This window comes from Zootermopsis nevadensis, unplaced genomic scaffold (assembly GCF_977971745.1).
Source record: "Zootermopsis nevadensis isolate Lab colony 2312 unplaced genomic scaffold, Znev_1.0 Znev_ptg000021l, whole genome shotgun sequence".
Classification (NCBI taxonomy): Eukaryota; Metazoa; Arthropoda; class Insecta; order Blattodea; family Termopsidae; genus Zootermopsis; species Zootermopsis nevadensis.
Genome location: NW_028259153.1, coordinates 21,290,426 through 21,312,633, shown reverse-complemented (window position 1 = coordinate 21,312,633; position 22,208 = coordinate 21,290,426). Strand labels below are relative to the sequence as shown.

Here is a 22,208-nt window from a genome sequence, read left to right as displayed (position 1 = left end):
ATAGTAGCACAGATGTTCAAAACATGCCACGTGTTTGAATACAAATAGGGAAAAATATTCTGAGGTCACTGATGACGTAACGATGTATCAGTGGCCTTAGTTTTCACGCCCCACACTCATAAAATAATCTCGTGGAGACTTCGATAAGTCTCTGCCTTTGTTCCCAGCGATAAAGTCGAATAACACTTTGTCGACTTCGTTTCATATGTCGATCTTATGGGTTGTGATGCCTTGAGGACCCGTGGGTAGATACCGACATTTTGGAGGAACCTACTGTATCAACCTTCAGGTTGTGGGGTGCGCGGAGTGTTGTAAGCCACTCGCCATCAGGATAGTCACGTCAGTAAATGTCGAAAATTCCCCTAGGACTTTCGGGCACTACACTCAGAATTTTGTCAGGAAGTTGAGTGATTATTACAAGTTAAAATATCCATTAATGTTTGTTGTCTGTGGGGAAGTTTGTGTTATAAATTCTTCGCCGAACTTCCTGTTTCCTAATCGTGATGGTCGTTTCCCCCCCGCTGTGTGTCGTCATGAAAACAAATGACGGATGTGGCAGGCGTGACGCAAATCAACTAGTCAGGTTCAAGACACTTGTTTCTTGATGGACAGTGCCTTGTTTTATGACATACATAAATACTGTGTATTGTATACTTGGGGGTGGGGGGAGGGAGGTCCCTACATGTGCCTGCTCTTTCGACCCCTAATAAAATATATTGGTCTGCTTTGACGTATTTTCGTAAACATCTGCTTGGTAATTAGTTTATAACTTCGTGGTATTTGATCGCGACGTTCAGATTTTGTTATTTTCTAACTCTCTAGGGTCTTCTAATTTAAAAGATCTTTATTACATTACGTTACAGTACTTAAGCTTGGTAGAAGAAATTATATTAAACTTTATCTTCTGGTATTTGAGACGCGGATTTATATACTCAACGGCAGTCCTGCATACTTCTGAGGTGATGATCATTATCGTAATTTAGGCCCATTATAGGATCATACACATGTATTAATTTATTATGGAAATAGAAATCAATATGTCGGCCTCACGAAATGTTGTTGATTTATGAATTATTTGTTCGAAAGCGTGAAATTTGTATGATGAAGTTCGTTTATGAGTTTTATGCTACGCATTTGCGTTTATTTGTTACTGTGTGGTGAGTGCGTAAGTATGAGGTCCTGTGAGAAAAACAACGCTTATAGTTGCTCGTTGGGTTTTTATGTTATCAGGAAGTTTCAGATAACTTTTTGGGAGTAGAAGGATCTCAGTTCACAGTTGTCAGAGAGTCTGGTTCGAATTGTCGCCGAAAAACCAAATGTTTTTCATTGGTTTTTCACCCTGGAACATCTCTGCGTTGCATCGTAGCGCCCTCGCATTCTTTCTATCGTACGTCTTTTCACGGCTCATAATTCACTTGTTACACCACAGTAAAGCAGCTGAATAACGAAGTAGCAGCGGACTGTCATGTTCTTAATCGTCCGTTTGCGTCGTCTACTCTTTTATAGCACGGAATTTTGCCGAAATTCGTCGCTCAAAGACCGTCTATCGTGAATTGGTTCTGGCGTGGTTTTCCTCAGTTCCTCCAAGAAGATGCCGAGATAGAACCTCAAATTGAGCCACGACCTCTAGTTTATAAATCCTTCCCAATTCATTAATCGTCCTATCATTCGTCGTTAAATAAAAAAACATTAAAAATATAAGCACGGAAGTGAGGAACGATGTCAGTTATTGGCAGTAGAATTTCTAGTATCGAATGGCATTAAAAAAATTTGACACGCTGTGTCAGCTGACGATCGCCTCGGTGGACAGTGACGGAACATTACCTTACTGCAGGGACACCTGAGACCTCAGTATTTCTCGGTAATGTACGTGAAGATTTAGCTTAAAAGCATTAGCCAGCGTTTAGGAAATTAAAACATTTGGTAATTATAATAATAATATATTTATTTGCGGTTTTTTTATTTAACGACGTTAGCTCAGGTTATACACCGTCGAATGAGAACATAATTAATTAATGATGAATTGGAAAGGATGTGGAAGGAAGAGGTCCAGGCTCAATTTTAGGTACTTTCTGAGTACTTGTTGGGGGGGGGGGGGGTTAAGTAAAACTATGAAAGGTAGCTGCTCTCTGGGCCAAGATTTAAACCTGGGACCTCCAGACTACGAACCACTCGGAAGTGACTTTCTCTGGAGATCTTTTGTTCTAATTGATGTATTATTTGTCTTGCTATATTCTTGGATAATTCTTTATTACGTGTGATTTTACATCGCATCTTTAAAAATTACTATCTGATTTGGAAAAGAAATACTGAAGAAAGGAAGGAACAAAATGTACGAAGGTGATAAGGGAAATCAAAAGGATTACGAGAGATTAAACCAAGTAATCGCTCCCCGTAGAATTTCAACGGGAGTTCTACACGAGAATCCTTATACACGTAAGATACGGCGTACTTTATAAAATATGATTTTAGAGATCTCACCTAAAGATTGTGTAAAGTAATTGCTTGTGTTGTTATCTGCGTTTGACGTTATAGGTCTGTTTGATTCTGTTTCTATCGTCCCACTAACAGGAACCTATGACACAGCCTTCAGTATCTCGGTCAAAATGCCCCCCTCCGCCCATGCAAGTACCTCGCACCGCCTTGAGGCTACTGCCGCAGGCGTAGTAGCTGCGACAATCCTTCGGGTCCGCGAAGTACCCTTCAGCCGTGCATTTGAACGCGATGTTACTTGGAGTAACCGGCGCTGCTGTTGTTGTTGTTGCTACAGGATCAGAGCAGGACTCAGCCTTACAGACTCTGTTGACAGGATCGAATGTACCATTTCCCTTAATGCAAGATCCATGAAATGGCTGTAGGGTTTCTCCGCAGGTGTAATAGTTGTGACAATTCGTGGGGTCGGCGAAAACCCCGACTGTAGTACACGTGAAGGCAGGAGCTGAAGTGGAAAGTTGTTCCGGAGGTCCGGAACACGACGTCACTCTGCACATTTGGCTGTCGGAGTCGTAAGTTCCGGTTCCGTTTATGCAGGTTCCGAGTTTCGGAACCAGGCTGCCGTCACACTTGTAGAAATTGTGGCAGTCGGTGGGATCCGGAAATGTTCCAACTCTGGGGCATTCGAATGAATGCGGTTTAATCACACGGTAGCCGGAAACCTGAGAAATTAATCACAACTTACAGATAATTTTGTGGCTCGTAGCGACCGGTTTATTTACCCCTGTCTAATTCATGGCGATTGTGGTGTTCCGGGTCGTGACGTCATATCTCGTAGGTGGCAACTAGTTATTCGTATAAGCGAATCGCCTCTGTCTTCAGGTTGTACCCTGAAGATTGAGGACTGTTAAGGTGAAGACGATACTTTGGTAATCATCTAGAAGACTAAACGGGGCCAGAACCCGGAATATCACAATTTAAATATTCACCTTCATGAGGAACGTCAGATATTACAACGTTGTACGCGTACAAAAATATTATATTAAGGATATTTTTAAACACATTTGTATTATTTTTGTAACTAATCCTTTTCTAAACCCATACAGCAACTGTTTTGGATTTGAGGTTCTCGCAGTTTCTGTTCTGAGTTTTGTAGCCGTGTTTGCTCGTCCGTATATGTCACAGTTTCGGAACAGCATACCTGTCCTTCATCAGGACTTAAAAATGGAAACAGAATGCTTCATTACCGAGGATGAGGATGGAGGCAGTACGTTCCTCAGAAGCTTTGGCATGTACCAATGCGCCTACACGGCTCAGAAACTCAGAATAACAACTTTGTTAAATAAAGCACATCTTTTGACCCAGTCTTGTTGCATTAATGCTAAAAAATGGAGAACTTGACTCCAGTTACGGGCTCGTCTCCTCTTAAAGTTATTTTTGTGTAGACGACCCTAAAGTCGTAGACGCAGATCGGAGGATAATATTAAAATTGCTTTTAAGGAAATAGCATATGAGGGTGTCGTTTGGATTCATCTGGCTCAGGATAGTGAACATTAATACACTGTAATGAAATTTCGGGGTTTATAAAAAAAAAGGGGAGATGTTTGGCTGACTCAGCGACTATAAGCTTCTCTAGACAAATCCAAAAATTTAGCTGCGATTCAGAAGTTCCTAATACCTCCATAATTAGATTATGGTTGGTTCAGAACTGCTTACTACTTCCATTCTTATTTGATTATGAGGGCAGTAAGCACCTCTGAAACGTCGGCCAGTTTCTATCAGACTACAAAGCACAACATTACAGAAGACGGTCGTCATCTTTGGAGTGCGTTGACCATCACAAACGTACTTGGCGTTGGAACTCACCAGAGACGCAGCTAAGACGCAGAAGATTATCATCCATAGACGATCCATTCTTACAGCATTTGGGTACGACTGCTTTCAGAACCTTGCGCGTGCAGTATGTTACATACTCATAGAACTGGAGTTATACTGACGTTATCACCTTCGCGTTCTACATATTTTTGTAAACAATACGTAAAACTGGCATTTTATCGCGAATACTTCCCCCTAAGCAAAACCTCTTAATCTTTTAAAATACTTAATGCGCCTGATACTACTTGAAAAAGCCATTAAATATTGCAAAAAATCACGAGTCTTCGAGACAACAATCAGCTTGTTAATGCTATTTAAGGATATAATCGCTGGTCAGGTCAGGTTAGAATGGGCTTCTCGGCGTTAACAATTGACGATCGGCATAACATTTCCGGCTACGTGTGACATGACACGCGATTTTCACGTTTTTCGAATTTTATGACGACGATAGGCGTCACGACACTCGGCGTCGGTTTCCCAGTAACGTATTGTGTGACGTCCCGATGCTCGTCTTCCGATGATCTGGAATCCTGAGTCCGGTGTCTCGACGACAGGCGTCGGTATGCAGGAAACACGAACAGATAATTGTGTGAAAGTGAACGGATTTCCATGCAAAATAATAATTTCGTTTTGTGAATAAGAATATTTATTTGTGGTTATAAACATTTATGTTTTTTCTTTTTCTATTTAAATACAGATCCAGACACTTTAAGCAGCTTTTTGTCTGTTCGGATTACTGATTTTGGTAGATGAATATTCTGATTCTAACAATTGTAATTAACACAGTAATAAACTAAGAAATTAATTTGTGTATATAATGTAAACAATTTGACACAAAAGTAACAAGAAATTCAATTACAGGAAGGCACTTATACGAGAACAAAGCGTTTTAGGGGATACAGTAATTCAAGAAGTGAGGAATTTTAATTATTCAGAGTGCAATGTAGGCTCTGAGGCTGACAGTAAAATTAACATAAATGGGGGAAAAAAATTTGAAATTGTTCATCGGAACTGTAAAATGCACATCAGTAAGGAAATACCAAAAGCTAACATTAATAAAGCTGTGTGCGATAACACCCGTGAATTCTGATTTTATCTTCGCCCGAATCGTGGACGTTGATGAAAGAAAGTGTGTGAAGAATGGAGAGAACGAAAGTGTGTTTCCGTACACGAGAATCATTTTATACGTAAGATACGACGTACTTTATAAAATATGATTTTAGAGATCTCACCTAAAGATTGTGTAAAGTACTTGCTTGTGTTTACAAAGAAATAGAGCTGTGTTTTTATCTGCGTTTGACGTTATAGGTCTGTTTGATTCTGTTTCCATCGTCCCACTAACAGGAACCTACCAAACAGCCTTCAGATTCTGGGTCAAAATGCCCCCCTCCGCCCATGCAAGTACCTCGCACCGCCTTGAGGCTACTGTCGCAGGCGTAGTAGCTGTGACAATCCTTCGGGTCCGCGAAGTACCCTTCAGCCGTGCATTTGAACGCGATGTTACTTGGAGTAACCGGCGCTGCTGCTGTTGTTGTTGTTGTTGTTGTTGTTGTGTTCAAGGATTGACTGCAGGAGCCCACGACACAAATGAGCTGAGGATCGAACCGCGCAATAGCAGTACAAGTGCCCTGAGTAAAATCAAGATCTTCGTCACAGACGTAAAAACCGTGACAATCTTTGGGGTCGGCAAAAAATCCGGAGGACGAACACACAAACGCTACAGCATCAGGGCAGGGCTCAGTCGTACAGACCTCGTTGACAGGATCGAATGTACCATTTCCCTTCATGCAAGATCCGGGAATCGGCTGTAGGGTTTCTCCGCAGGTGTAATAGTTGTGACAATTCGTGGGGTCGGCGAAAACCCCGACTGTAGTACACGTGAAGGCAGGAGCTGAAGTGGAAAGTTGTTCCGGAGGTCCGGAACACGACGTCACTCTGCACACTTGGCTGTTGGAGTCGTAAGTTCCGGTTCCGTCCATGCAGGTTCCGAGGTTCGGAACCAGGCTGCTGTCACAATTGTAGAAATTGTGGCAGTCGGTGGGATCCGGAAATGTTCCAACTCCGGGGCATTGGAACGAATAAGGGACAGTCGCAAGGCAGCCGGAAACCTGAGAAATTAATCAGAACTTACAGATAATTCTGTGGCTCGTAACGACCGGATTATTTATCGCCGACTGGTGTTCCGGGTCGTGACGTCATATCTCGTAGGTGGCAACTAGTTATTCGTATAAGCGAATCGCCTCTGTCTTCAGGTTGTGCCCTGAAGATGGAGGACTGTTAAGGTGAAGACGATACTTTGGTAATCATCTAGAAGACTAAACGGGGCCAGAACCCGGAATATCACAATTTAAATATTCACCTTCATGAGGAACGTCAGATATTACAACGTTGTACGCGTACATAAATATTATAAACGGACAAAATTAGGTAGCATTGCTAAATACATTTTAGTGTGAAAAGTTTTCCACACAAGCCAGGGAGTTTTAGCAGGGTCATGTAACTCTGTGTACATTTTGGTTATCTTCTGGGTAATTTTCCTGGTTTTCGTGATCTCATTGTGTTTAAGGGCATGTGATAAATGTTACTCGTGTGTCTATTCGCGTGATTTAGCTATCAGAACACTTGATGTGTTTCCTTCATAAATCTGTATCAAAACTTGTTGTGATAAATGAATTTTTTTTTTCCGGTAAGTAATCAGTGTAATTCAATTTTATATTAAAATGCAATTGAACGTTGTCGATTCACTATAAACGATTCACAAAGTACGACACTATCTGAAATGTATCACATAGTCGGCTTAACCTTTATTTAAAATGTTCTTCTTTTGATATGAAATATAATAAATTATGACAAAAATATATTTTATTTACCTTTTATTTGCTGTGTTAATATTGAACTTATTTCTATCTGCCAATAGTGATTATTTTATGTATTAGTCTGTCACCAATAAATAGATGCAAGCCTTATGCAAACGATCGATGGAGAATTTGCCTTTTCAGAAACTGATAGTTGCTCACCTGACGTAGAAAGTATCCAACTTTTATGATACACGAGCCCAGTTTGAAGTATTTTGGTGAGATCATAAGTTCTCACTGCAGAAGAAATGAAGATGACTATCTAGTGGGATGTTGCACCGTGCAGTCTGGTAGAAATTTAATATGTTTTAGAGCTGCTTACTGCCACTGTTCTTAGTTTATTATGAGGGCGGCATCTCTGAAACGTCGGCCAGTTTCTATCAGACTACAAAGCGCATCATCCCAGAAGACGGTCGTCATCTTTGGAGTGCGTTGACGCTCACAAACGTACTTGGCGTTGGAACTCACCAGAGACGCAGCTAAAACACCGAAGATTGTCATCCATAGACGGTCCATCCTTACAGCATTTGGGTACAACTGCTTTGAGAACCTCGCGCGTGCAATACGTTATATACTTATAGAACTTGCGTGACCTTGAAATTTCCTCTTTCGCATTCTATGTATTGTTTATTAATGTCTGTAACACGAACATTATATTGAGAACATTAGACTAGGACTTAATCGTTTGAAGCACGAAGACCTTTTAATAACACTGAAAAGTCTGTCCCTACTACAAAGAAGACATTACGCGTCTCCATGACAACGATCACTTGGTGATGCTGTTTAAGGTAATAATCGCGGTTTATTCGAATAATTTCACGGAATAAAAGATAAGCACTGTAAGGAAAAAAATGCAGTTAAACGCTCGTTGTACGATTTGCATGTCCGAATGGTTCAATTCGGAAAAGCACCGGACGGATTTTGATAAAATTTTGGAATGGAAATTATGACATTGGGATCTTCTCTGAAATCGACGTTTCACTTTCATGCTGTCGCTCGTGCGACGTAACGCATTTGGATATTTATACCCATTTATTGCTGTTTTCACTGAAATTTTAATGTTTTTATAGATTTTATCAAAACACTGCTGTATACAAATTCACGAAAGTCCGCCCACCGAAGTTGTTTTGTAAAACTTTTGACATTATCCTTTACCGTAAAGAACGTTGAAGGTGCATCTTGTGTTCTGCAGAGTAGGATATGAGTTTCCTTGTAATTAAGAGTTTCCATACGTCTGCTGCTATAGAATTTAATTGTCAACTTACGTCATACTTATTAATTCGTTTTCCTCATCACTGACGTCTGCAGCCATTGTAAAAAAACAGAAGGTTGTGTTGCGATGTGTAAAGCCCCTAATTGGAGTGGGGCCTTAAACATGACAGCTCACTCGCACGTAAACATTTTATTAAGGGTATTCGTGAGTGTATGAGGACAGATGTATTCTGAACCGAATTTGATGTGAATGATCATTTCAAAGGTGATAAAACTGGAGGAACGGATGAGAAATTATCTTAAAATTGTAGTCTGAAGCGTTAAACGTAGTAACCAACTGGAAAACTTAGGTGTATATGTTGGTATAATATTAAAGTGGATTTAAGTGAAATAAGATATGAGTGTGGGTGACCCCGCTACATGATACAGGGTTCAGAAATTGTGTTTGGAAACTGTGCTGCTTTTATTCAAGTAATTTTATTTCTGTCGAAAGTGAAATGACAGTATTCAGTCATGGAAAATTTTCCACGCATTTTTCAGTTCGACAGAGAGACGTGATGAGCCCTTGCAGTTGAGACATGCGAAGTTTTGTACCAAGTTACAAACATTCCTGCAAATTATTTACTAAATATTGCAAATTAGAGGACGATGAACAACATATTTATGATTGTATGCAACTAATTTAACGTACAAGGAATCTGTACGCGAGTAATAAGACCTTCCAAGCAAGACCACAGTGGCACTAATCGTAACTGTGACAATCTGTAGGCATTCGCATTTGCCATTGAACGCTCCAGTTCAGTGGTTATCAGTCGTGATTTTCTTTATTCGGGAGATCCAGGGTTCAGATCTCTGTCTGGAAAACTGAAGTTTTTTTCAGTCTCTCGAGGCAAATCCCAGTATGATATCTTAAATTAGGTCAAAACCACTTCAGTGATGATCTTATTATACGACGCTGCATGACGTCAGCAGTTGAAAACATTCTTCAGTAAACCAAGGAAAACAAAAAAGAATCTGCAGTTTAACCGCCATTTTATTCCATGATCTTCCCATTAGGTGAGATTTCAGGTTCTCACGGCGACAAATACGCCTCTTTTGAGGTTTTTTGCCGTGTAGTATGGTGATGAACGTCGCCCTGAAGATGGAGGTAGCTAGCATCTCTGAAACGCCTGTAAACTATCAAACCTGAGGACGCAACATTCCAGAAACAGCCATGATCAGCTTCAAGTCAGTCCAGACGCTAACCCTTGATTTCAATTGCATTTTGTAACATTTTAATCTTACGTCATCTAAACATAATTGTCTTCCTGGTCGTAATGCCTCGTAAACGTGTCGGCACATTCCAACGGTTTGAAGGAACATACTGCCTCTATCTTCAGGGATGAAGGAAATATGTATGTAAGTTTATTATAGGTAACTTTATTTTGTATTTAAACGAGTTTTTATTTTGTTCTTAAGCTTTATACAATAAATGTTACATAAACATTGCTATTTGTCCAGGAATTTAGACTCTTACTGCGTGGTGTTTTTGGGCCCTTCCATAGCTCAGGCGGTTAGTCACTGGCCTCCCACCGCAGAGACCCGGATTAGCACCCAGGACATTTCAGTGGGTTTCGTGGGCGAAAATGTGGCACTGGGACAAAATTATTATTATTACAGTTCTTTTGTCCACCCTTGTCAGTATCGTTTAAACGCTGCTCCATATTTACTCATCATCTGCGGTGTAGACAACGGGCCCGTTTTCACGATTTTGTCGTGTTTTGTGCTGGGTTGACTTCGAAAACTACAGAGTGATTCAAAAGCTTCTGTGAACACGCTGGCGTCGCGCATATGTAATTGTACCGCGTGGGCTTAAGGTGGATATTAACGTTTTGGAATAACAATATCTTAAATTCCTGCCATGTAAATGGAGCTAGTATGGTCCTCCGAAACGTTAGTATCTACCAGCATGTTCACACAAAAGAACTAAAATCGACAGGCCTACTATTTAACGTGTGTGTTCTTATCAAATCACACAAAAAGCATGTGTAATAAGAGGTATTGCAGAATAATGCCATTATTTTCTTCGCAAGTGAATATGATTGGCAACTTCCTTTCCATGCTCATAATAAGAATAAAGTTAGAATATTTGACGGCTGTGCCGGCGGTACTGCACGACATTTCCCTTGAGCGGAATCACTGCTTCAGTTCCCGCTTCCCCTATAACAAGCGGCACATTCGCCAAATATCCTCACAGTATTTCGAAGCGGGTGAATTAAAGTAGAATTCCACATGGTCCTGCAATCTGTCGTGGACCTGAGACACGAAACTACAAAGCGAGGAATCGAAAAAGTGTTGTTCAGACAATGGAAACATTGTAATTTGCGTTTGCTAGCAGCACTGAGTTCTAAGGTAACCGAAAGTGCTACAGTTCACAGTTTAGCAGAAGCCTAAGGAGCAGCCGCCCGATTTGGCGTCGTAGTAATAAATGACGCTAAGGGCACACGTCTGGGACACAAGATTCAGATTCACGTCGCAGCGGTAATACTTGTGACAGTCCGAGGGGTCCGCGTAGGTATCTGAGCTACTCGTGCAGTGCATTGTGGTCGTTCCCGGAGTTGTCGTTGTGGGTTTTGGAGTTGTCGTCGATGTGGTGGTCGTCGTCGTCGACGTTGTCGTCGGGGTGGTGGTCGTCGGTTTTGTGGTCGTAGTCGTTGTTGTGGTCGTAGTCGGTGTTGTGGTGGTCGTCGGGGTTGTGGTCGTCGTTGGCGTTGTGGTCGTCGTCGGCGTTGTCGTCGGTGTTGTAGTCGTCGTCGGGGTTGTGGTCGTAGTCGGTGTTGTAGTCGTTGTCGGGGTTGTGGTTGTAGTCGGGGTTGTGGTGGTCGTTGGCGTTGTAGTGGTTGTCGGTGTTGTGGTTGTCGTCGGTGTTGTAGTCGTCGTCGGGGTTGTGGTGGTCGTCGGTGTTGACGTCGTAGTTGGTGTTGTGGTTGTCGTCGGGGTTGTGGTCGTTGTCGGCGTTGTGATCGTTGGTGTTGTCGTCGGCGTTGTCTGGGCTGTGGTAGTCGTTGGTGTCGTCGTCGGGGTTGTGGTGGTCGTCGGTGTTGTGGTCGTCGTTGGCGATGTGGTGGTCGTCGGTGTTGTGGTCGTCGTTGGCGTTGTGGTCGTCGTCGGTGTTGTGGTTGTCGTTGGCGTTGTGGTCGTCGTCGGCGTTGTGGTCGTCGTTGGCGTTGTGGTCGTCGTCGGCGTTGTGGTCGTCGTTGGCGTTGTGGTCGTCGTCGGTGTTGTGGTCGTCGTTGGCGTTGTGGTCGTCGTCGGTGTTGTGGTTGTCGTTGGCGTTGGCGTTGTGGTCGTCGTCGGTGTTGTGGTCGTCGTCGGTGTTGTGGTCGTCGTTGGCGTTGTGGTCGTCGTCGGTGTTGTGGTCGTCGTTGGCGTTGTGGTCGTCGTCGGTGTTGTGGTCGTCGTTGGCGTTGTGGTCGTCGTCGGTGTTGTGGTCGTCGTCGGTGTTGTGGTCGTCGTTGGCGTTGTGGTCGTCGTCGGTGTTGTGGTCGTAGTTGGCGTTGTGGTCGTCGTCGGTGTTGTGGTCGTCGTGGGCGTTGTAGTTGTTGATGTAGCCGACCTCTGCGTTATTCCCGATGCGCAGACTCCTGGCTCGCAGTCCTGGTAATCGGAATTAAAATACGTTGTCAGCGGGCAGATTAGTCTGACAGCCTGCCCATTGTGGTCACAAGCGTAGTACGCAGTGCAGTCCGTCGGGTCTTCGTACATCCCTACGCCACCGCATGGGAAGTCTCTACTCGTCACCGCGGAGGCCGTTGTCGCCGTAGGAGCTGACGCTGGCTGGCTGCAGTCAGCTCCGACCTCGCAGTCCCTGTTCACGGGGTCGAAGTGCGTGTTCAAGGGACAGGTTCCTCGTGCGGCCTGAAGCTTGTAGTTGCAGCTGTAGTAGCCACTGCAGTCAGCCGGGTCGGGGAACAGCCCCTCGGAAGGGCAGTCGAACGCCGTGACCACTTTTGTACTCAGGAGCACACTGAAAATCTAATTGCACAGTTAATTTAAGTTGTCCGCAGACGAAATGTGTTCAGACAAAGAAAGAATTTCACACTTTTATTGTCACTCGACGCCGCTGCTTAGTGACTTTCACTTTTTCGTCAGATTTGAGGTTCTCACGGCAGCAAGTGTGGCGATAACTGCCTTCTGGGACATTGCTCCCTGATGATGGAAGCAGGAAAATGCTCTGAAACTTCATTCGGTGTATACCATAGTACACGACGCAACATTCCATAAGACAGTCATCATTACTCCTGCTTTGTATTTGGGAGGTCCTGGACTCAAGTCTTTGACCAGAGACCGATTATTCTGACGGTTTTCGTGATTTTTCTCAGCCATCCATTCAAATACAGGAATGATGCCTTGATTTAAGCTGCGATCGCTAATTTCCTCGTCCTTTTCAATTAATTTGTCATTACTTATTTCATCATCAACCTGTACTGTTTTTACGATGAAATTTAAGAACACGTCATGGGCGGGGTATGTAGCACGTATAGGGTTTGTGAGACATCATTCATAGTTTTGGTCTGAAAACTTTAAGGTTAGTGAGGCGTCATAATTTTTTTATTTACTTTAGTTTTTCACAAATACGTACACTTAAGCAATCTACAGAAAGTACGTTCGTTGTAAAATTTATCTCATATTATTTCCGCTTTTCAATTAAAATCTATAGCAATGTTCAACAGTTAAAATAAAATAATTTCCCGTCGCTGTGTTAGATGCTTCGAAGTCTGAGGAACTTACCATGTGCAAAGCTGTTAGCCGAATTTTACGAAGTTTGATCTCCATTTTGTAATGGCGTTCGCTGCAGTTTGGTCGTCATCTCTGCTGTCATTTGTTTTATATAACCTCTCTGTTGCATGATGCGGCTCGTATTTCATTTGTTTCTAAACACGCGATGTCTTTCTATCCAGTGACGACCTGCGTAAGTCTCTCTCATTTAAAATTGACTGGCTGTTATGTCTTCGCGTAATTGTACAGATGTAACGTTCGTCGCTTGTTCACGATCTTGAAAATAACTTTCAATGTCGGTTGCTACTGACGCATTTGTACGTCTGTAATACGTCTGGGAATATTAAATTATATAATCAGATGTGTTGCTCCCAAGGAGGTGCGAATGGCTGTACTAAAATTGTGATCTTCATATGAACTTATTTCTTAAATAAATCTATTACAGCACTTCTCACCTCGGCGACCGGATACTCTGACCGGTTTTCGTCGTTTTCCTCAGTCTCTCGAACCTAATTCTGGGATAGTATATTAAATCGAACAATTACCTCTTCCTTCCATATCCTTTCCAGCTATTAATTAATTAACTAGAGCAGAGCGTTCCTTTCGGATCTCCTCGGGGGTTTTAAAATCTTGTGTAAGAAACTAAACCAACCCCCCCCCCCCGAATGGGGGTTAAAACACTTGACCAATCCCCTTCGGGGGGGTTGGTTGCGTTTTAAAATCTTAAGTAAAACACTAAACTAACCCCCTCCCACCGAAGGGGGGATTAGTTTAGTGTTTTACTTAAGTCATTTGTTTACTCGGCATTGTTGTGTTGGTACAACAATGCCGAGTAAACAAATATAACGTGACATTGTTTGATGACGTCATTTTTTGATAGACGACAAATCACAAATTTTTGTAGTAGATTATCCTATGATTCAAATATATTTAGTCTGAGTTGCTGACAGAGAACATAAATTGGTCTTGACAAAATTTCTCGAGGTATTACCCTTCGCATGGGACAAATTCTTGGTCATGGCGTCTTCTTAAATGTTCATAATCTCGTAAAAATATTTTGATGAGCCCCTAACTCAGTACCCAGGGTGTGACAATGTGCTACTTGGTCAGGGCTCTCTCTGGGACCGCGTGGGGCGGTGATCGGTGGGTGTGCGGGCAATTGGGCGACAAGGGGAAACTGAAGAATCCTACTCCATCGGCGATTCGCCCCTCGCGAATCTTAGGTGGAGTAGCCGAGGACTGAACCTAACAGCCTGAGTTGTAAACGTGACTTCGCATCAGAAAATTCCAACTGATGTGTCAGGTTGGGCTCGACACGGACTTCAAAATAAATGCGTTTAATAATTCTTCGCGGTTTTATCTGATTTTGTATGTTGCTGAGGTATGTGAGTGGAATCTTACATTGTGTGTGTGTGTGTGCACAGAGCTGAAATTGAAGATACGACGAGCCACTTTGGTTAATTTTATATAAAATTCTGTTTGCACAGGGAAATGTTTTTAAAAGGAAGGATTTAACCGAGCCGTCTTAAGTAATTAGTACGTTTAATGGAAAACTAGATTAAGTGAAAATGCAGCAGTTTGGCTTAAAGCTCTTGAATGGAGATGAAATTCGTTAACTGAAAGATTGCACAAGCGAGCAGGGTTTTGCTAAAGTGATTGAAAAGTAACTTTTTACGTTAATTCATAAATGATCAATGCAGATCTGGACTTAAAACATTTTTCATCACACCCGAGTTTAAAGAAAAACAATGTAAAATGAAATATATTATTATTCATACGAGCGAAAATAATTTTTTTGTGTAAAACATTCCAAGTTAGAGTAACATGCTTTTACACTTTTGTGTTTTTCTGTGTGTTTTTGATATATTCATTGGCCATAATACGAGATTATGATGTTTTATTGGTGGATTTTAAATACACGTTTCTTCCCGTGTGTGTCTTTGCAACGAGAGAGTAAAACTATGATTTTTTTAATATTGTTTCGAAATTCAACGTAAATCAAATAACGTCCGGTCTGCGGGCCAACGGCTGGAGACCAAACCCTCAAAATTCGAAACAAATGTGCTTGAGAACCTCAGTCAAAAATTTTGCGATGGGCCAGACATGTGGCTCGCATGGGAGAAGTATCAGTCAGGAAACTGTTGGAAAGTGGTATGTTGTAAGACCAAAACAGTGATGGTATTATATTGGCAGGGAACTTCGTGAAACAGGCAGTTTAATGTCGATTTCAGTTTCATAACTTTATTTAAAACGTTACATAATGGCGCGACATGTTTCGACATATAATATTCTGTTATCAGGCCATTTCTGAGTGAAATAAGTTGTGTTACTTGTAGGAGAGCGGAAATGGCTCTAAATCCTGTCTAATGGTGTAAAATGACAGACAAACTTTTAACCTGCGCTGAGAAGCCTTTTAGGTGTACACGCAGGTTTTGAAGGAACATGCTGCCTTCATCGTCAGGACATCTCTTTGCTTATTTATAAACTGGAGTTTTTTTCTTCCCCACTCCCATCGAATCATACGGACGTAATCCGCTGTCCTGTATTTAACCTTTGAAAAGCCACTGGTAACTATATGTACCACCTGCTTTAACAATCAGTAACTCTGCGTTTTGTATTTATGTGTTTCATGTGATTCTCGCTGTAAACAGCGATTATTTCCTTAAACAGCGTTAACCAGTTGATTTCTGTAACGGTGAAGAGTTGTGTTTTCTTCGCGGTACGGACTGAATCATTAAATGTTATTCAGATCGAGCTTTGGGCTTCAGAGCCTTAATATTGGCCCCGTTGCTCGTCATAACACCTGGGCCTGTCCTTTAAGTCGGTTTAGCATTTAAAGCGGTCGGAACCATAAACGTCGGATCCTAGTGACAGATCTTAGATACACAAAGAGCAGGGATGTGATAGTAAGGAGACTGCTGAATGTTCTCCGCGGCTCGCGGGTACGCCATGTTTTTGTAAGGCGATACACAACCAATTTACACTCTTAGATAAAAGAATAAGCAGGTTCTGGAGAAGAGACTAATGGACATCGCCTTGAAAAGCGATCCTCCTCTTTTACGTAAAGCGAGAGGATGCAGAACAGTAAAGTCGAATTGTAATTCCGAACAAACAGCTGTTAGGTTTTCTCGAGATACTCAGACAAGTCTCGCACACATGCGTTGTCTGATTTAGTGCTCACTCTGGCGGTGGAAATCCTAATAAACCCGCTGAACCAGAGTCCATCAACCTACCACCCTTTTTTCCTGTGATCAATCTGAATGTTATCCTCTAATCTTATTCCTGATTTTTACGACAGAATGTTTGTCGCATTTCTTACGTTCCTCATTAGAGTTAATTCTTGTCAGTGCCATCGTAATTTTGTTTCACAATCCTAAAAGAACTGGTCTGTTGTATTAATTACCGACTTCCTCGTTAATTAGTGCTCTAAATTTCTAACTCATTTGATGGTTCCTGGGTCGAAATATTTTCTTGTGTGCTTTGATTAATTCAAGGAGCATGAAATTTGTGGGGCATGTAGCGTATGTTGTTACAAAGCCTGAGGAAAGGATACCACTCGACAAAACTTGACATAGATGGGATGATATTATTAAAGTGTATTTATGGAAACAGGGTAAAGGGTGGAGATGAGATTATCTGTGCCAGTATAGGGACCTTGTGAACATGTTAATGAACCTTCAGGTCTTGACTAGGTGAGTGACTGTTAGCTTGTCAAGAAGGACTCTGCTCTATGGAGTTAATGCATCCATTTAGTTTCTCAATTTCATATTCCCATGTGGGGATTCCACTGATCCTCAGCGGGGAATCCTCCGGTGGTTGATGCAGGATTCCAACAGATATTGAATCGGGATCCGTGGACCAATAAAGGGCCCGGTTCCTGGGGTAAAAATGAAAATACTCCGTCTCTCGAGCCATCATTAATTTGGAGGGACTATAACAGAGTACACTTGAAGTTTGATGTGGCTGTCTTCTGGGACGTTTGCCTTGTAGTATGGTCGAGGCACCTCTGAAACGTCCGTCAGTATCTACAAGGAAACGCCGCGCAGCATCCCAGGAGGCGGCCATCTTAATTTAGTCGCCGTGAGAAGATGAAATAGGAACATGTATTAATTATGTCTAATATAGGAAACATTTTATTTATTGTTCTTTGAATGATTGGTTTAAGTGTCCACTTAACATAACACAAACTTACACTGATAAATGCGTCGTTTAATAAATTATTTGTTTTAACATATTTAAGAACCTTGTTTAAACTACATTGTTTATATAATGTCGAATGAAGTCGGGAACTTATGAATAAATGATGGGAAATTAAATATTTTAAAGTAAGACGTAGTGAAGAATTCGTAGGTTTTTCCCGGCATTCGCCTGGAGATCCTGAGGAAAACATGTATTTGGTTGCATTTATGAATTCGGTTAGTGTTAACACATGTATCTCCTTAGTGGTCTACGAGGCTTGAGCAGTTCAGCAGAATCCGAGGGTGCAGTAATTATTGTCGATGTCGTAATGGCCCACCCCAAAATAGCATAAGTAACGCCGAGGTCTCAAATTTGAGTCGCAGCTGTAATAAGCTCGGCAGTCCTCGGGGTCAGCAAACAGCCCTGGTGACGAGCACTGGAACTCTTCATCCGAAGCCTTCGTGCTGTTCGCTGCTGACAATCCAAATCGCGACGGCTTCGTCAGAATAGAGCACCCTCCAATGCTGCACCCTTTCCTGATGGGGTGGAAGTAGGACCACCAGAGGCACGACTCGTGTTTCGCTTGAAGGGTGATCGTGCATCGGTAGTAGCTCCGGCAGTCTTTGGGGTCGGGGAAAACCCCTTCTTCGTCGCACTGAAAAACGTTGGCAGCACTGACATTCCTTGATACTGCTTGTGGACCCGCTCCGAGTGTGGCAACCTGGAGACACTGAAGAAATCACTAATAAATAGTGTGGAGCCGAGGCTTTTATAAGAATTCAGTCCGTACCGCGAAGAAAACACCACTCTTCACCATTACAAAGATCAACTGGTTAACCCTTTGAAACCTAACCTCATCTAAATAATATTTAAGAATTCAGTCCGTACCGCGAAGAAAACACAACACTTCCCCATTACAAAGATCAACTGGTTAACCCTTTGAAGCCTAAGCTCGTCTAAATAATATTTAAGAATTCAGTCCGTACCGAAAAGAAAACACTTCATTTCACCATTACAAAGATCAACTGGTTAACCCTTTGAAACCTAACCTCATCTAAATAATATTTAAGAATTCAGTCCGTACCGCGAAGAAAACACAACACTTCACCATTACAAAGCTCAACTGGTTAACGCTGTTTAAGGAAATAATCGCTGTTTACAGCGAGAATTATACGAAAAAACATAAATACAAAATTCAGTGTTGTTGATAGTTAAAGCAAGTGGTACAAATAGTTACCATTGGTTACAGTTATAAAAATTAAATATAAATATATCGGCTTACCGTCTGTGCGTAAAATATAAACGCACCAAATATCCAGAGCAGATCCCCCATTCTCGTCCGTCTGTTTTACATGTACGGTTTACTACGAGGCTGTTGGCTGGGGTTATATACCACCTCCCAAACCAAAGTTGCGTGCGTGAAAGTGCGTATTTATTGTCTTGCGTGAAAGAGGAATCGTTCGCCTAACTTTCTGTCACATCAGGACCGAAGCAAGAGACTTTGCTACATGAGATTCGTCTTCGAGTGCGAAAAGGGGTTAAGTTTTCAGCATGGTTCATATTTAAATAAACGTAACGTAACGTATATCTCATAATATACAACATCTTATTTATGTTATGTAAACACTTTTGTGTTTTAACAAGTTTTCAAGACAACTTGTTGCAGGGATATTATTAAACCGTTGCCAAATGCAGGTAAATTCGGCCGATAAGTTTTCTGATGTAAAGCGTAGACTCCGTTTCAGTATTCTACGCCGTGTTTCAACTCGTGCTTAAAGATGTGGGCTTATTCCATTTTTTCTCCACAGTTAATTTTACAACAACATAATTTACGCTGTCAACAAGCCATGGTTTCTGAAGGACGCCACACACATGTATAATTTGACGTCTCTTTATGATTTATTGTAAAGGAATTTTACCCCTGACGTGTTGCATGTACCTGTTTCTAGGAACAAAACACAGCGTCTTTTGTGCTGATCTTAGGCTCTGCTCTGAACAGCCTTGTAATTTACGTACAGTAATATAATGCCTAGAAAATGTTTGAATAGAAACCCAACAAGTGTCTGTCCTTAGCAGTCCATGAAGAAACACTGATGAAATAACGTAAAGAAATAGTAATTAAAATATATTTATTAAGGAGGATGGCTGTATTTATTGTTCAGCCCCACGTAGGTGCTTCCTAATGGGGGGTCCCACCCCAGCAGGAGTGACCATTTTTCCAGAAAGAAGTCTTCAGTGCATAAAGCAGTGTTTTCCAGTCCACATTAAGCTCCTGCACCTTATTTTCAATACACCGCCCCCCTTCCCCCAGAAAACTACATTTTATTAGCCCCTTAAAGCCCCCTGGTAACTATATGTACCATCTGCTTTAACAGTCAGTAACTTTACATTTCGTATCTTTATGTTCCGTATTTTTCTCAGAATAAACAGAGATTATTTTCTTAAACGGCGTTAACCAGTTGATCCTTGTAATGGTGAAGTGTTGTGTTTTCTTTGCGGTACGGACTGAATTTTTATTTAGACGAGCTGCGGCTTTTAAAATTTAATAGTAACTATTGCAACGTAGCAAATTAAAAGAAGTACATTAATGACAGTGATTGACATCCAGTTGCCATAGTAACAGAGGGTCTCTTGGGATATTTTGGTCACCTGCAAAACATACAGATTTACAGGTTTGGTAGAGGTAAGGTTTGAAAATTAAAAAGAAAAACTGTCTTTTTGAGTCACATTATGTTGATATTACCTTTTATTGTCCAAATTTCTATGCTAAGAGTTTAGAAAATAAATTTGAATTGGAAAAGAAAATGGATTTTCATGTTTTAAAACTCCATGTAAGCGCTTTCTTCCGAGAGACAAAAGACTTGTCATTATTTGTGCTTAGACTCTTAGTGGAAAACGTATTTTATTAGGAGTGCTGGGGTTTCGATATTTTAAAGAGGATTTAATTTTGTTTTCATGCTTGAAGATAGAGACAGTAATATAAACACTAGAACAAATGTGACGGATGTGCGAACAGAAATGCATAATGTTTACACGATTAAAAGAAATTTCTGTCTTAACGATAACACTTATGTCTTGTCTTACATCTGTCTTGCAGGAAAAAGTTGTTTTTATACATAAGTTGAAAGAAACAGGTGATTTTATATTTTTAAATAATTTCACGTGTAGAAGCAGATTTCATGAACGTGTTTTACGTGCAATTTCTCCTTCATGTGCACGTAAATGTACGTGAGGGCTGCATCTGGCATTTTAGCAGAAGCCGAAAGAACATCCCTGTGTACTGGGATCGTATTTCGTAAGAATGATGCAAGTATTGTGTTGCGGGTTGCTTATTATATCACATCTGTAGTAACTGTGGCAATCTTGAGGGTCTGCGTATGTTCCCACGTTCGGGCAAACGAATGTTCCGTTGGTGACAGGGGCGCTGGTTGTTGTTGGCGTCGTTGGCGTCGTGGCCGTCTCCGTGGTCGTCTCCGTCGTCGTCTCCGTCGTCGCCTGTTCTGTTGTCGTGTCTGTAACTTCTTCAGTTGCTTCCGGTGTCGTTGATTCGGCTATGATTACCGGAGCATCGGTTTTGCTGTTTAGTTTTGAATTCTGCGTGCAGTTTTTAGAATCTCCAAGAGCTCCAATATCTCCAAAATCTTCATCACAGAGTATTTCGTATCTCACGTCGATTGTTATCTTGCTACGCGCAGGATTTCCGATTACGCCAGAGACCTGTGACGTACAGAACATAACTTAAAATCGTACTTTCGTAACATTTTAATTTTACCATCAGTATCTGGTAAAATAATTCATGTTTCTTTATACAAAAAGTGTATTAATGTTATAGTATATTAATATAGCGAAAAGGGAAGTTGAGTTGAGACCAGTCTTTGAAATAAGGCTACTTAATCTTTGCCGACATATATCTTCAACTAAACCGTAGGCCTACAGTTAGAATGCATGAGTCTATTTCACATACTCTCGCTTAATACAGCTTCTACTTCATGTATATAATATCGAAAAGCAATAGACAGTCAGTACTCGAGGTAAAATAGGTTAGGTCAGATTTAGGTTAGGTTAGGTTAGCTTAGGTTAGGTTAGGTTGGGTTGGGTTAGGTTAGGTCAGATTTAGGTTAGGTTAGGTTAGATTATGTTAGCTTAGGTTAGGTTAGGTTGGGTTGGGTTAGGTTAGGTCAGATTTAGGTTAGGTTAGATTAGCTCAGCCGAAGTTAGTGTGTTACAGTTTCTTCAGTTCAGATCCTGTGTTTCAGTTTATATACGCACAGATTCATCCACGTCTATTATTAAATCGTGTAATAATAAACTTACCGCCATCATCACAACACACAACAAAGTTACTTGTCTCGAGAACCCCATGATGTATGACAATAGAAGTGGACGCGTTCTTCCCTCTGTTTTATATGTTCGTATGCCTTGTATACGTGTGTTCAGTCATTCAGAGCTTTTCTCCAGCACCTGAATACACATCCCCAGATAAGTGCCTTATGCACGAGTTAGACCTCACCAAGTGGTGTGATGCAGCACTGCTGAAAACTTGGCTAGGACAACGAGGACACAATAAAATCCTATAGGGCAACGAACCGGTCAGTTCTGGACAGGAGCCCAATGTTTCGGAGACGTTATCCGCTTCCATCATCAGGGGCTTGACTCCCGAGAGGATTTTATTGAGTCTAGTGACCTTTAGAGCATTATGTCTTGTATATAAAATGGAGGAATTTAAAATATTACTGCGATGATTTACAACATTCTATGTTCAGCTCTTTTTTTTTTTAACTACTTGTATAACGCTCTCTGGTGCAGGGTGTTTCTTCAGAAGTTGGTAGTCACTCAGATAGTGACTAAACTTCCCGCTTTATAATGTCTGGAAGTTAAATACCGTACGTGTTTTGT

At 41.5% G+C, this 22,208-nt stretch overlaps 4 protein-coding genes across 4 annotated transcripts; all 4 read right to left on the bottom strand.

The window, feature by feature from the left end:
- Positions 1–2,231: 2,231 nt before the first annotated feature.
- Positions 2,232–4,464, bottom strand: LOC110830111 (uncharacterized). The gene is made up of 2 exons (XM_087352789.1): positions 4,300–4,464; positions 2,232–3,155 (listed from the first exon to the last, which is right to left on the bottom strand). Exons 1-2 carry the CDS (start codon positions 4,345–4,347, stop codon positions 2,565–2,567), a joined length of 639 nt encoding a protein of 212 aa, XP_087208915.1. The 5' UTR covers positions 4,348–4,464; the 3' UTR covers positions 2,232–2,564.
- Positions 4,465–5,299: 835 nt separating this feature from the next.
- LOC147873237 (uncharacterized) lies at positions 5,300–8,331 on the bottom strand. Its single transcript, XM_022064603.2, has 2 exons — positions 7,632–8,331; positions 5,300–6,416 (listed from the first exon to the last, which is right to left on the bottom strand). The coding sequence occupies exons 1-2, from the start codon at positions 7,677–7,679 to the stop codon at positions 5,646–5,648; spliced, it is 819 nt and encodes a 272-aa protein (XP_021920295.2). The 5' UTR covers positions 7,680–8,331; the 3' UTR covers positions 5,300–5,645.
- Positions 8,332–9,774: 1,443 nt separating this feature from the next.
- On the bottom strand, positions 9,775–18,721 carry LOC110830172 (uncharacterized). The gene is made up of 4 exons (XM_022064739.2): positions 18,595–18,721; positions 17,604–18,042; positions 12,457–12,563; positions 9,775–12,389 (listed from the first exon to the last, which is right to left on the bottom strand). Exons 1-4 carry the CDS (start codon positions 18,643–18,645, stop codon positions 10,794–10,796), a joined length of 2,193 nt encoding a protein of 730 aa, XP_021920431.2. The 5' UTR covers positions 18,646–18,721; the 3' UTR covers positions 9,775–10,793.
- Positions 18,722–20,040: 1,319 nt separating this feature from the next.
- On the bottom strand, positions 20,041–21,728 carry LOC110830117 (uncharacterized). The gene is made up of 2 exons (XM_022064615.2): positions 21,627–21,728; positions 20,041–21,029 (listed from the first exon to the last, which is right to left on the bottom strand). Exons 1-2 carry the CDS (start codon positions 21,672–21,674, stop codon positions 20,562–20,564), a joined length of 516 nt encoding a protein of 171 aa, XP_021920307.2. The 5' UTR covers positions 21,675–21,728; the 3' UTR covers positions 20,041–20,561.
- Positions 21,729–22,208: the final 480 nt, after the last annotated feature.